The 14973-nt window shown below is 42.0% G+C and overlaps 1 protein-coding gene across 4 annotated transcripts; it reads right to left on the bottom strand.

Moving 5' to 3' along the window:
• Positions 1-6785: 6785 nt before the first annotated feature.
• Positions 6786-14357, bottom strand: sp3a (sp3a transcription factor). 4 transcript variants are annotated; one of them, XM_029703173.1, is made up of 7 exons: positions 14117-14357; positions 13693-13784; positions 13431-13520; positions 11662-12868; positions 10894-11080; positions 10295-10491; positions 6786-8907 (listed from the first exon to the last, which is right to left on the bottom strand). In XM_029703173.1, the coding sequence occupies exons 1-7, from the start codon at positions 14121-14123 to the stop codon at positions 8600-8602; spliced, it is 2088 nt and encodes a 695-aa protein (XP_029559033.1). In that variant the 5' UTR covers positions 14124-14357; the 3' UTR covers positions 6786-8599. The 4 variants fall into 4 exon arrangements, with proteins under 4 accessions (XP_029559033.1, XP_029559034.1, XP_029559035.1 ...); XM_029703174.1 differs by having other exon boundaries at positions 13431-13511; XM_029703175.1 differs by lacking the exon at positions 14117-14357 and adding an exon at positions 13913-14071.
• Positions 14358-14973: the final 616 nt, after the last annotated feature.

Raw genomic sequence — 14973 nt, 5'->3', positions numbered from 1 at the left:
GTAAATGGGACTAAAATTGGGCTCACCTTAGAGTGCAGTCCTCTCGAAGGCTGAAAGCCGAGGATGAGCCCGGTGCCCAGCGGCAAATTCAGAGTTCTTGTTTTGCTCCCTGAGACGGAGACGTGTGTAATCAGAGAGAAAGTCCAGCACAAATTACGGACTTCAATCAGCCAGGAAGGAAAATTATATGTACATCATTGTTGCCGGTGCACATCTCCGGCTCTGTCAGACTGCATGCATATTACCTGTGTCAGAGCTGCCAGGGACATGACGAGAGACACTGAGATCCATCAGCGCACCGCCACTCAGAGGGGTGTCGAGTCTCACCGCCTCCTCAACCCGAGCCACCCGGCCGCCGTCTGTCTCCATGGGGACTCCATGCTGACCGCTGTCCAATGTACATTTTCACAGACATAAACTGTTCAGTTCTCCACTGAAATATTTCTCATCAAGCTGAATATTATTAAAGGCCAGCTCGTCACTTGGAGAGATCCTTGCACACATATATAGAGTGCTACGTTGCTCCTCGCATTCCTAGTTGAAACAATTTTCATGTTCATACCGGACTTTTAGCATCAAGGATGGTGCAGCTTTACAACAAAGGTCATAAACAACATCAGAACATATTGGCAACATTATGGCAGCAAAAGGAGAGGCATGAATCCACCATAAACCCACTAAAAGGGTCATGAAATTGTCATTTTTTACATTGACGTTTTAGTCATTTAGCAGATGCTCTTATCCAGAGCGACTTACAGTTAGTGCCATTCATCTTAAGATAGCTAGATGGGACAACCCCATATCTCAGCCACAGGAAGTTAATTTTTCCTCAAAGTGTTGTAGCTACAGTTGAAGTCAGAACTTTACATACACCTTAGCCAAATACATTTAAACTCAGTTTTTCACAATTCCTGACATTTAATCGTAGTAAAAATTCCCCGTCTTAGGTCAGTTAGGATCACCACTTTATTTTGAGAATGTGAAATGTCAGAATAATAATAGAGAGAATGATTTATTTCAGCTTTTATTTCTTTCATCACATTCCCAGTGGGTCAGAAGTTTACATACACTCAATTAGTATTTGGCAGAATTTCCTTTAAATTGTTTAACTTGGGTCAAACGTTTCGGGTAGCCTTACACAAGCTTCCACAATAAAATGGGTGAATTTTGGCCCATTCCTCCTGACAGAGCTGGTGTAACTGAGTCAGGTTTGTAGGCCTCCTTGTTCGCACATGCTTTTTCAGTTCTGCCCACAAATGTTCTATGGGATTGAGGTCAGGGCTTTGTAATGGCCACTCCAATACCTTGACTTTGTTGTCCTTAAGCCATTTTGCCACAACTTTGGAAGTATGCTTGGGGTTATTGTCCATTTGGAACACCCATTTGCGACCAAGCTTTAACTTCCTGACTGATGTCTTGAGATATTGCTTAAATATAGCCACATAATTTTCCTACCTCATGATGCCATCTATTTTGTGAAGTGCACCAGTCCCTCCTGCAGCAAAGCACCCCCACATGATGCTGCCATCCCCGTGCTTCATGGTTGGGATGGTGTTCATCGGCTTGCAAGCGTTCCCCGTTTTTCCTCCTTCCTCAATTTTTGTTTCATCAGACCAGAGGACATTTCTCCAAAAAGTGGCTTCTTACTTGCTGAGCGGCCTTTCAGGTTATGTCGATATAGGACTCGTTTTACTGTGGATAGAGATACTTTTGTACCTGTTTCCTTCAGCATCTTCACAAGGTCCTTTGCTGTTGTTCTGGGATTGATTTGCACTTTTTGCACCAAAGTACGTTCATCTCTAGGAGACAGAACATGTCTCCTTCCTGAGCGGTATGACAGCTGCGTGGTCCCATGGTGTTAATACTTGCGTACTATTGTTTGTACAGATGAACGTGGTACCTTCAGGTGTTTGGAAATTGCTCCAAAGGATGAACCAGACTTGTGGAGGTCTACAATTTTTTTTCTGAGGTCTTCGCTGATTTCTTTTGATTTTCCCATGATGTCAAGCCAAGAGGCACTGAGTTTGAAGGTAGGCCTTGAAATACATCCACAGGTACACCTCCAATTGACTCAAATTATGTCAATTAGCCTAACAGAAGCTTCTAAAGCCATGACATCATTTTCTGGAATTTTCCAAGCTGTTTAAAGGCACAGTCAACTTTATGTATGTAAACTTCTGACCCACTGGAATTGTGATACAGTGAATTATAAGTGAAATAATCTGTCTGTAAACAATTGTTGGAAAAATTACTTGTGTCATGCACAAAGTAGATGTCCTAACCGACTTGCCAAAACTATAGTTTGTTAACAAGACATTTGTGGAGTGGTTGAAAAATGAGTTTTAATGACTCCAACCTAAGTGTATGTAAACTTCCGACTTCAACTGTATCAGTAAACTCAGTGCTGGTAGGAAACAGTTAAGTACGAGTGTTCGTTCACAAAAGGCAAGGGTGTTAGTTGTTTTTGTTTTTCAGTCAGACCTGTAATGAATTTGGTCAGAATCTATTCAGTAAGAAACTGAAAACAGTCACAAAACACAGCTTTAAAATACTTGTGAGATGTCACTTAACAACTGTTAAATAAACAAGGATGACATAGAATAATACTATTGAGATTCCGCCTTCCCGTAAGAGAACAGCGATGCAAACCAGCAATTTCCCTGAAACAAGAAAGCACCTAATTAGACCCTGTGAATAACACACCTCGCTCTTCTGGTGGAAGCTAGATGTAACAATTGCAGCTGGGCTGTTCCCCCGACAACCACCCGACAACCCCCCCCCCCCCCCCCATTTCAATTTAACACCCACCCAGACACCTCAGATAAACGTTGAAGACAAATAATGGCAGGAAACAGGAGCAAAACAAAGTGCGGAATATGTCCGCCGCTGGTGGCTACTATCAGGTTTGCATAATAGCCCCCCTGTCCCACCCCAGGTATCTGTTCACCTTGAGGAGGCCAACCCTAAACACAATGTCAACACAGCCACTTTCTCCCATAACCCTGCTGAGACTCCAGAGGGAGGTCACCAAATTGTTTCTGGAATAAAATTTTAAAAAAGCACTGACCTACTGCAAAATTGGCCATATTCAGTAGACAGGGAATATCAGGTTATTGAGTCGATCCATGCTGTTTCTTTGCCAGGGGAAAATGATCTGCTCCATTGTCTGCTGTCTTTTGCAGTTGATCAAGGGCAAGAGTGTGTCTGGAATGTAGAGTGGAGAGGGACCTAGCAGGAGACTTTCAGAGAGTTTTCACTTTCCTAACTGACTCAGAAAGAGAGTGCCCTACAGAACAAGAGGTACATTGAACAGTACATTGCAAGTCACTCATTAAGTAGTCAAATACCTACTCATTTTTTTTTTAAATAACACATGTTAAAAAAGGACTTTAAAGGCTATGTGTGTTAGCAGCGCAGTATTTCAACCGATATACAATGTTAAATGAGCACAGCTGTTGTGCCTCGATGATTCTCGGCACCGTACTTTGGTGTTGTGGACTCTTCCCTGTGAAAAGCGGAATAGTAGTGATTTTGTCAAATTGCAGGCAAGTCTTTCAACAACACTGCGAGACGTAGTTAGTCAAAAAGGGGGGAACGAGATGAAACACTCCTCTTTTTGAAGGGTGCTGCATCTTCGGGATGGAATAATGAAATAAGTCATTTCTGCCAACTGTTGTCATTACCTCCCCCGTGGCAGAGATCCATAATCCTTATGGTATTTAAAACTTCATTCACAAATACAGTGGGAAATGCCATTACATTATTATAGCATGTGGCCTTCTTTATAGTTTTTGTTATTGTATTTTATTATTTATGTATTTGACACATGCATTGGAATGACTGAAGTTGAGCACCATGTACAAACTACATTGCAATTCAAATAAGAGGAATCTATCGCAGCAAAGCTATTCTGCACTACAAACAACAAACAATTTAAAGGATGAAGACTTGGGATTATACCTTTCAATCCCAAATTGCAACCACTGGAAAATCTTTCCTTGTACTCTTTAAGTATGCATATTTTACTTGAGATTTCCCTTGTCAACAGATTCCTACACGATTTCACTTCAGCAGTGTCATTTGTTTCATAACATATTTAGACCAGTATTATACATAGGAAGTTTCATTTGTGTGACAGTCTTCTACAGTCAATCAAAACAGCAGATTGCCCTACCTGCACCAAATATTCTTCAATGTCAACAGGATAGTAAGTGCCCATCTCTTTAAGTACAATGGTTTCAACTATGCTCACAACAGAGGTACTTCAATGGCAGCATCATCTCTCTACAATGCGGAGCTGGACTGAAAACTCTCAGGGACAATCGGTGGATAGAGCACACACCGTCCTGATGGGTCCTGTGTTTTAGGTGAAACAGCTACAGAATACAGCTAATATAGCCTTGAATAACTCCTAACCCTTGGTGGAAGGTCAAGACTGTGTTAGGAAAACGGTATCTCAATGTCTTTGAACTTTAATTTGATCTAAAACCAGAGATGATTTATTTTTGTAAATCAAGACCCTCCCACTCCTATGATAAAATGAGTGGTTCAGGTGAGGCGAATGAACAGCATCTGCAATACCAAGTGAACTTTCACAAGACTATAAATGCTTCAGTAGAAAATGACTGACAGCATATAGTCCGATGTCATGCTCAGCTACGCACGGATCTCTATTCCTCCTTCACCCTTGTGACTGAGCTGCCGAGGAGGATCGTTCGGTGATGGCAGCTTTTATCTGGGAAGTCCAGCAGACATGTTTTCTCCTCGGTGGCACTGAAGCACTTCCACTTATCAGTGTTGTTGAGGTGCTGGCAAGTGAAGGCCTACTACTTTTGGGTGAAAGCTGCACACCACCAACACAGGCCAAATGAGTGCAGAACAGAAGAGGAAGGAAGAATTATAAATTATAGTACCTGTAGAGTCTCTCACAACCACCGATTTGACAAAATCCCACATAAATTGCCCAAATTCAACTGAGCAATATTGGGCAACTACTTCCCAAACTGTGTCGCTCAACATTTTACCATCAGGTCTCACATATTCTGTCACTGAATCCCAGACAGTATTTTGTGAATGAATGAGCATCCCCTCTTTCTTAAGATTTTCCAATAGCTAGCTTGTTATAAAATACAAGTTGTATTATACAATGTAGGAAACCAATAATTAAGGATATTGCAGGTAAATCTTCAAGATGCTGTGTGCCTTATCTGAGAGATTGCCCTCTCCCCACACCTCGGTGTATCGCAGATTTCATTCCTGGAGGGGAGCAAAAGATTATTACAATATTCGGATTACCGAGCAGGGGAAATTAATTGGACTAATTAACATACAAGTAAATGATGATATCGTTAACACATTTCATTAGCTAAAACTGTCATTCTATGTTTGCGGTGCACTTGGTATTGCATTACAATGAATTGAATTAATTAAATTATGCAAATGAAAGGTACCACAAAATGGACGTGTCCTTTTAACATTTATAGACCACATTTTCTGACTCCCGTCTGAGTCAGATTCAAAACCCATATGTGCTTTTCATTCTGATTTGACGGATATAGGCATTCACACAGCAATCTTTTAACGATGTTCCTATGGAGCCCTGCAATAACTGTGGCCAGCACAACGCGCATGCATTTCGATCAGTTGCAGAGAAAAGGCACTATGTAACACTACGCCGGAGAACTTTTTTTCACAGAAACGAGAAGTTACAAATTAAAACCACTACAAAACAACCTTAAATTGTGGAGCAATCTAAAATAATCATGTCGAGGCATGAGTTATAGAGTGACTGATTGTAACAATGCATACTCTGCTTTCAGAGTTAAATTAAAGTGAGCCTCTCAAAACCACTAATCTAAATTGAGAACAACACAGATGTTCGGGCAATAGCCTGTGTTCTTGCAGGAAATATCTATTGCATTCAATAAAGCATTGTTAACATGTCTTATTTGTACGGACCTTTCAAACGCTTCTTTGCGACAAGGATTGAGAGGAGTGCTGCAAGGATTACTTGCATTTTGATAATATATTCTTAAACTTTCATACATTTGTAGGAGAAAAATACATCATCTACATCCAACCTATTATAGAATGATTCCTCACGAAACCCAGACAAGAAAATGTTATGATTTTTGGGGGATTTTCACAAAATGTAATCCATAGAATAGTCCTTTGAAGGAAGACTTTTGGACATATTTTGACATTTGTATCTAAAAGCCTCACTGAGAAATAATGAATAAAAGTTGGCATATTTATTACATTTTGGCCTTACCCAGGACTCGTGTCTGGGTTTCGTGAGGAATCGCACTATTATAAAGAGTTGAAGACATCTACAGATCATGTTCGTCATGAAACAGGAATTCATATACTAAGAAAGGCATATTCATGGACGTTAAATGAACTATTTTTACCTCCTGTTGGCTTCAGTGGCTAGATGAGTGAAACTGCAGGGGGGTCTAGGAGGGTCAGAAGGTCAGTTTGTCTCCTCTCCTGCTCCTTTGGCTGCAGTGACATCTACTGGACTGGACTGCCAAACAGAGAGAGGTGCCAACACTAATAAGTCCAATGACAATGTGCAGAAACATCTGAGAACTGCCGACTCTTGTGGCACTACTCCAATATCATTATTTCACAAATACTGAATTTCTGGTTTCAATATGATTATGCCACTTGGATGCAGTCGTAATACCACGACTGGAACGCATGTTTGACCAATCAGATTGCCGTTTCATAGTATAAGATATTATAATAATATAATAGTAGAATAATAACACGACAACTTACTAGCAGGTAATGTTTAGTCATTTTAGTATGAAATAATATGCTGCGCACAAAAAGTGGACCTTGTACAATTGTTTTGCGCTTTTTGATAACAAAACGGAATTAAAGTATGTGAAATGAATAGCAAATGTTACAAAATGTTCATAACGAACCAAGGATTTATAACATGACAAACATCCAGATTGAAACTTTCTGAGATTGTAAAAATGTCATGTTCACTTCTAAATGTGAATCTATGAGGTATAACAGTGTTTTGTTAATCACCACACAGAGTATAATACATTTCAATGATATGACGGTGGGCTTAAAGCCACTTGGGGCCTTATGAGTGGAAAATATACTCCAGAAGGGCACAACAACAAACAATCCCGGCAGCAGACACAATGCACACAATTCACTTTCTTCAAGCTTACATTTCATAATCTGAATAAAAACCTAGATACGTAGATATATTACTACAGAAAAGGGAGTCAAAACCCACTCCAATTAAAAGAAATAAGACAGAGACAGAAACATGTATATTAAACTGACAGAGCTGAAAGAGCATAACCAACACAGTTTCATGGGCAGTATACGAAGAGTTTTATACAAAAAAGATCACTAACAAACTGCAGGTGAAGAGAACAGTGCAATTAAAAGAGTACCGACCTACTGCGATACAGTGACACCATTTCATTTCTGTTTTAAGAGGACTGATTGAGGCGCGGACACAGAATGCACCTTTTTACCTAACTGTTACATAAAGGTGTGTGGGGGGGGGTTGTTGTCATTTAAAGACTGACATATACAGTTCAAAGAGCATAGGTAACATGGCGATAGCATAATTCACCTTGGCTTTTGGTCCATGGAATAACACATCTCTACACAACACCCCACAGCAGCCCTAGCGACTACAGCGGAGGATTGTTCTACCGTGCAACCTGACAGCACTGCATGACCAAGTCACCCTGAGATTACAGTCAAATTTGGCAATTTAACCCCTAAGCATGGCTTTTTTCTCTCATGAAAATGACTCATCTTTTTTTCTTTACATTGAGAATCATTTACAAATTATTTTTTACAAAAGAAACACATGAATATTACACTATACACATTTTAAAAACCTTTTAAAGACGTTGGACCTTGAGATACCACAAAACCCAGTTTACTATGCAAAGCCTAATACAAAAGAGCTGTAACACTCAAAATACTTGATTTGCAAGAAATGCATATTACATCATTAGATCAATTGTAGTTGTTGAATAAGAATTATACAGCATTTTAAATAGACGATTTTCTTTTTGGCACCTGCAATATTATACAGGATGCAACTGAGCGGGGGGAGGGGGGGGTGACGCTTGCTGAGTTTTAGGCAAGCACAAATAACAAATCAGGAAGTACAAAAAAAATTAAGAAATGCATACTACAAAAGAAAAGTTCAATTACATTACAACATTTACATGAAGACACATCTGGACGTAAGCAAGAACTTACTTCAGGAAAATAACTGGAGTCACACTCGATGTTAACTAAATATTTTGCTTAAAGGAAACTGACAGACCTAATATCCAATCCAATCACGTCATTTCTGTACCAATATTTTTTATACACATTTAACTCAAACCTTTAAGCAATTAAAACCACCTTTTCAACTCCACAATATGATACAAAATAAGGCATTTTAGTGGGTATGTATTGTAACCACATTTAATGCTATCATTCTTCTTAAAAATATAATATATATATATATATATATTCATGTATGTATATATAAAAAAAACAAAAAAAAAACAAGCAGGGAACATTAGTGATGCAGAAGTTCATGAAGAGTTAATGAGTGTCACTGTGACTCGGCCATCTCCAAGACTTCTCCGGCTGCTACGGTGACTAGCTGCAGGGGGATCTCAGCGTTGGCCAGAATGTCCTGGGCGTTACTGGAGCCCTGCTGGATGTTGGTGAGGATGAGGGTAGTGCCGCCAGCCGTGATGATGCTGTCTGACGAACCCGCAGACTCCATGGAGGCCACCACCGCGCTGCTCACAGAGTTCATGACTCCTTTCTTGTTCAGGTGCGTTTTAATGTGCTTGGCCAGGTGGTCGCTCCGCATAAAGCGCTTGGAACACTCCGGGCAAACAAACTTCTTCTCCCCTGTCACAGAGAGACCAGACAAGGGTTAATAGTCAGACAGACCATACTACACTGAACAAAAATATAAAACGCAACATGTAAAGTGTTGGTCCCATGTTTCATGATCTGAAATAAAAGATCAACATTTTTCCATATGAACAAAAAGCTTATTTCGCTCAAATTTGGGGCACAAATTTGTTTACATCCCTGTTAGTGAGCCTTTTCCCCTTTGCCAAGATAATCCATCCACCTGGCTGGTGTGGCATATCAAGAATCTGATTAAACAGCATGATCATTGCACTGGTGCACCTTGTGCTGGGGACAATAAAAGGCCATTCAAATGTGCAGTTGTGTCACACAACACAATGCCACAGATGTCTCAAGTTGGGGGAGCGTGCAATTGGCATTCTTACTGCAGGAATGTCCACCAGAGCTGTTGCCAGAGAATTGAATGTTAATTTCTCTACCTTAAGCCACCTTCAACGCTGTTTTAGAGAATTTGGCAATACGTCCAACCGGCCTCTCAACCGCAGACCACGTGTAACCACGTCAGCCCAGGACCTCCACATCCGGCTTCTTCCCCTGCGGGATGGTCTGAGACCAGACACTCGGACAGCTGTTGAAACTGAGATTGCAATCAAAGAATTTCTGCACAAACTGTCAGAAACCATCTAGGGAAGCTCATCTGCGTGCTAGTTGTTCTCACCAGGGTCTTGACCTGACTGCAGTTCGACGTCGTAACCGACTTCAATGAGCAAACGCTCACCTTCGATGGCCACTGGCACGCTAGAGAAGTGTGCTCTTCACGGATGAATCCCGGTTTCAACTGTACCATGCAGACAGCGTGTATGTCGTTGTGGGTGAGTGGTTTGCTGATGTCAACGTTGTGAACATAGTGCCCCAAGGTGGCGGTGGGGTTATGGTAAGGGCAGGCATAAGCTACGGACAACGTACACAATTGCATTTTATCAATGGCAATTTGAATCCACAGACACTGTGATGAGATCCTGAGGCCCATCGTCATGCCATTCATCCGCTGCCGTCACCTCATGTTTCAGCATGATAATGCACGGCCCCATGTTGCAAGGATGTGTACACCATTTCTTTTTTAAGTATCTGTGACCAACAGATGCATATCTGTATTCCCAGTCATGTGAAATCCATACATTAGGGCCTAATTAATTTATTTCAATTGATGGATTTCCTTATATGAACTGTAACTCAGTAAAATCTTTGAAATTGTTATGTTTGCATTTATATTTCTGTTCAATGTCTATCACTTCTAAATCACTACTATGAACTCATTATGTAATCTGTATTACAGGACTAATGCTACTGTACTAAATTATATATTTCAGGTTTTCAAATGAAAAATGTAATGCAAATGTTGACGTGAGTGAGCGTGCACCTGTGTGTGTTCTCCTGTGTCTCTGCAGTTCGTCGCTACGGGTGAACCTCTTCCCACAGTACATCCAGCTGCAGACGAAGGGCCGCTCGCCTGAGTGCCAGCGCAGGTGCGCTCGCAGGTGGGATGTCTTCCCGTACACCTTCCCACAGCCAGGAATGTGACAGATGTGCTGCTTCTTCTTGCCCATGTTGGATCCTCTGAGAGAACACATACAAACACACTCATATATATCAAAGAAACACATTCATATACTGTACTTATAGTCAAATAGACCTGAACTTGCTCTGTTTTTTTTGGCCCTTGCGCGCCAATGCTGGTGACCAGTCAACAGTCAAGACTTTCAGGGGGGCTAATGGAAGACATAAGATGATTTTGAGAAAGTAATTTTGTTACAGTAGGACTGTGTTAGATTGAGGGGGCTAATTTAGGTAATAGAAAATGTATGAAAACATATTTATCTTTCCCATTCATACCCTTATACCTGTAATTGAAACATTAGTATAGGAAAGATTCCATCCAATGATTTCTGAGCACTATAAGCTGTTGAGCACTCTAATCGTAGACGATATAAACAGTGTACACAGTATGAACTCACTCACCTCCCCCCAGCCTCTTTGCAGTTGGGGCAGGTGCAGGCCACCCTTCGTAGCCTCTTGCCCCCCTCGTCGAGCTGGTCCTCCTCGTCCACTAGCCTGACCCGCAGGTGGGACAGGTCACTGGTGTTCAGAGTGGAGTCACTACCCAGCTGCCAGTTCTCTGAGTCCGGCTCCTCCTTTATCTGGATATCTGAGGGAGACCAATCAATCCAAACATCAATATGAACACAAGCATTAACAATTGCATGCTAAATGGCCTGCAAAAGCTACAGTGAAAAGTGATTCTTCTATAAATGCTTTTAAAAGGATTGTGACAGTTTGGCTATGAGCAAATTCGAAACCCCTGTTCAAACTTGACAATGTGTGGATGGACAGCTTGACAAAAGCATTTGATACATTTACACTCCCTTTAAATAATTAATAATATGCTTGCATATCTCACAGATCAATAAAATAATCTTAATTACATGGTCAGACAATTGTTTAAAAGACCTGCTAAGTTTAGCGTTCTATTGGTAAATGTGTGTACGTTTACAAGTTTGAAAATTATTTTCCTACAAAAAAACAAAACAAAGTGACGACAATCTTCACCAGCGTAAATAATGCCTGTTGCCTCAGGAAGCTCCTGTCAGGTGACTCGATACTGGAAATAGTGCTTCCTGCGGATTAGCTTTTTTTCCCCAGAACCCCACGGTGTCCTACATACAACCAACAGTGTTCTACACTATCATGGTGAGCATGTCTTATTGATGATGGAGGAGGAGACCGTACCTCCAGGGCTGTTGGTGTCCTCTGCCTGTTGGAAATGAATGCCTGTCTGGGCCAATGAGTTAACTGTCACAGTCTGCAGGTTGGGGATCTGCTGCGCTCCTCCCTGGCCCAGAGACAGGGCCTGCAATGGGGCCAGGGTGATCTGCTGGGCTGGGTTGGTCGGCAGCTGGATGTTCTGCAGGTTCTGGACCCCCTGCACCTGAAAGGTCTGCCACTGGATCTGGCCTGAGGGGGTGACGGTCTGGGCCTGGATGATGAAGGTCCCTGGGTTGAAGAGCTGCACGTTTTGTCCCCCTCCTGCCTGCACCACCTGACCATCGCTGGTCTGGACCGGCACTTGTTGCAGCTGGATGACGGACTGGCCTGAGGAGACCTGGATGTTCTGAACTTGGTTCTGATGAACGTAGCCCTCCTGGAGACCAGAGGGATCTGTCTGCTCTGTGGCTTGGGTCAGAACACCCGGCTCATCTATGGTCGCAGGCAGCTGGGCCGAGGATGTTGGTAGATACATTTCTGAGTTCGCATTCGAGTCATTTACAGATAGAGTTTGCGAGAGCTGGCCACCTGTCTTCTCCAAACTCTCAGAACTGTCTACAGGCTTACTGGTCATGATTAGCTGGCCATCAGAAGTGACCCCTGTCGCTATAGTCTGAGCACCAGAGAGGCCCAGGGAGTCCAAGTCCACACTGTTAATGGGGACAAAGGTGATGTTCCCTGGCAACCCCATAGGCACATTAGTGACAACCTGACCCTGGTTGTTAAAGGTGGAGCTGCCGATAGAAACACCCTGGATCTGCTGGACATGACCAGTCTGTGACATGAGGTTTTGGTTGTTAGTAAGGATGTCTCCGGCCCCTGTCACACTTATAGTCTGAGTTCCGTCAGGCAAGATCTGGATCTGCCCTGTGGCATCTTGGCTCAGAGTGGCCCCCTCCACACAGGAGGTGGAGAAGCTCAGTTGCTGTCCATCAGCTGTCTGAATGTACTGAATGTTAGGCACTGCGTTGGCAGAGGCGTCGCTTCCTGATGTCACAAAGATCGGTTGGCTCTGAAGGTTCTGGAGAGGAAGAACATACTGTCCGTTTGAAGTCATAATCTGAGTCTGGATGTGGACCGCGCCAGGTTCTTCGTTCACTGTTGTTGTGGGGGTCAAAACCTCCCATCTATCTGGGTTCCCTGTTAACTGGATGGATGTTAGGTTTGTAGTCTGTGGATGAAAAAAAAAATGTTTTGGTGAATAAAACAATTCATTTGCCTAGAAGATGCATCATCAAGCTGCAGATTGCAATGTTGTGATTAATTATGTAGTGCTAATGTTAGACATAGCAGTGAAATATTGACTGCAAGCCAAATAGTTACTGTATTCAGAAATCTAGCCAGTTGGAAAATACATGGCATTAAGAGTTATTATTCAATAAAATGTAAAATATATAACATTTATACACTGAATGCATAAAAATCACAAACGTTATGAGTTTGGTGCTGCTTGTTCACACGATTTAACAACAAATGTGAAGATTGATTTAGAGGCGTTTCTTGACCAGATCCCATGTTTGTCTCGAGAAGGTGCATGAGAACCCTAATTTCTAGTGTGTGATCGAAATCTGAGCACACTGCAATGTGTACCTTTTGGGAATATCTCATTCACAACAGCACACTAGGCTGAACTACAGCTCTGCCGACACCACTCGCGTTCTATTACAAAAAAATATAGATTCCTTTTTGGGTCGATTACATACATTCTAGCAGAGCCAGAGGTGGTGACTTACCACTACAGCACCGTTATCCCTCTCTGACGATGGCGACCCGATCTTGCTGCAGGTAGCTGCCAGCAGAGCGAGCGGTGATGGCTGAGTGTCCTACCCACAATGGGCGGGTTTAAAACGAAGAAAGTGGGTGGCCGTTAGTCCGGAGCCACACAGGAAGTTCGACTTTTACTACAAATTTTAAAAACGTGTGAACTTCACAAAGCACCACGCACTTACTGAAACCCTGACCGAGAACAACACGGGGGCAATTTCTAAACAGTACCTGATCTCCTGTGCCACCGTCTTGCTGCAGAAACTCGCGTTGACAGCTGTCCAAGGCAGCCATTTCCTCTTGTTTCACTGGCTGCTCTGGGGCTACATGGCACAGAAAGAAGGAATCGGAGCAAAACAAACCAGAGTTAAGTTCAATCTCCACATGGAAAAGGGCAGCACATTGGTTTGTAGTTATTCCACTAACGTCATACACTTCAAGCTGGACTGACCTCCGTTACATTTGCGGTGTGGAGTTGATCAAACTGAAGTCATTTAGCTACGAATCACACATAGCTGTGTGATAATTGTTGTTGCTAGCATGCAGGCTAACGTTTACTGTTGGCTAAACTGTTGAAAAAGATTAGCCAGTTAGCTAACATTAGCTTAGCTAAAGGTTGCACAGACATACCGATGTTAGATTGAATATTACATACCAGTCATTGCGTGAATTATTTAAATTCGCAGAATCTCGGTATTATCACAAGCCAAACATGATTACATTAATCGAAGGCAGCTGAAAACGGTGATTCTAGTCAATTTTTTTCTATTTTGATTGACGGTGCGGGAAACACAAAGGGTGGGGCCTGCAAGAGTCACGTACAGGAAATCCCGCCGTTCTTCTTAAACCCAATTGGCTACCGTCTTTTATTCTATGTATTATCATTCACCAGTGTCCATGTCAGTCACTTTCTGACGAATTCCTTTCCTGTGTATTATTCTTCCAACAAGGATAGTATGGTGCCAGGAGTTATGATGATGGCCATTTGATAATCGTTCATGTATTGAAGCCTTCTGCAGCCACAGTGGATTTTAAACATTGCTTTCACTTAACTTCAATTAAGATAACTTATACTGCGCTAAAGCAGATCATTAAAACAGGCTAAAGTCTAACTATTAGCCCATTAATCTGTCATTGCATGGCGATTTCAGAGGCTGGATAAGATGTGATGGCTGCATTTGTAGCTAGATACTTCCCTTGTGTTGGCAGCTGAATAAAATAGATTGTACAGTACCAGTCAAAAGTTTGGACACAGCTACTTATTCAAGGGTTTTTCTTTATTTGTACTATTTTCTACATTGTAGAATAATAGTGAATACATCAAAACTATGAAATAACACATGGAATCATGTAGTAACCAAAATATTTTACATTTGAGATTCTTCAAAGTAGCCACTCTTCCTTTGACAGCTTTGCACACGCTTGGCATTCTCTCAACCAGTTTCACCTGGAATTCTCTTCCAACAGTCTTGAAGGAGTTCCCACATATGCTGTTGGCTGCTTTTCCTCCAC

Source organism: Salmo trutta, chromosome 20, assembly GCF_901001165.1.
Source record: "Salmo trutta chromosome 20, fSalTru1.1, whole genome shotgun sequence".
NCBI lineage: Eukaryota > Metazoa > Chordata > Actinopteri > Salmoniformes > Salmonidae > Salmo > Salmo trutta.
Note: the sequence above shows the minus strand (reverse complement) of the source record. Positions and strands in the feature narration are given on the sequence as shown.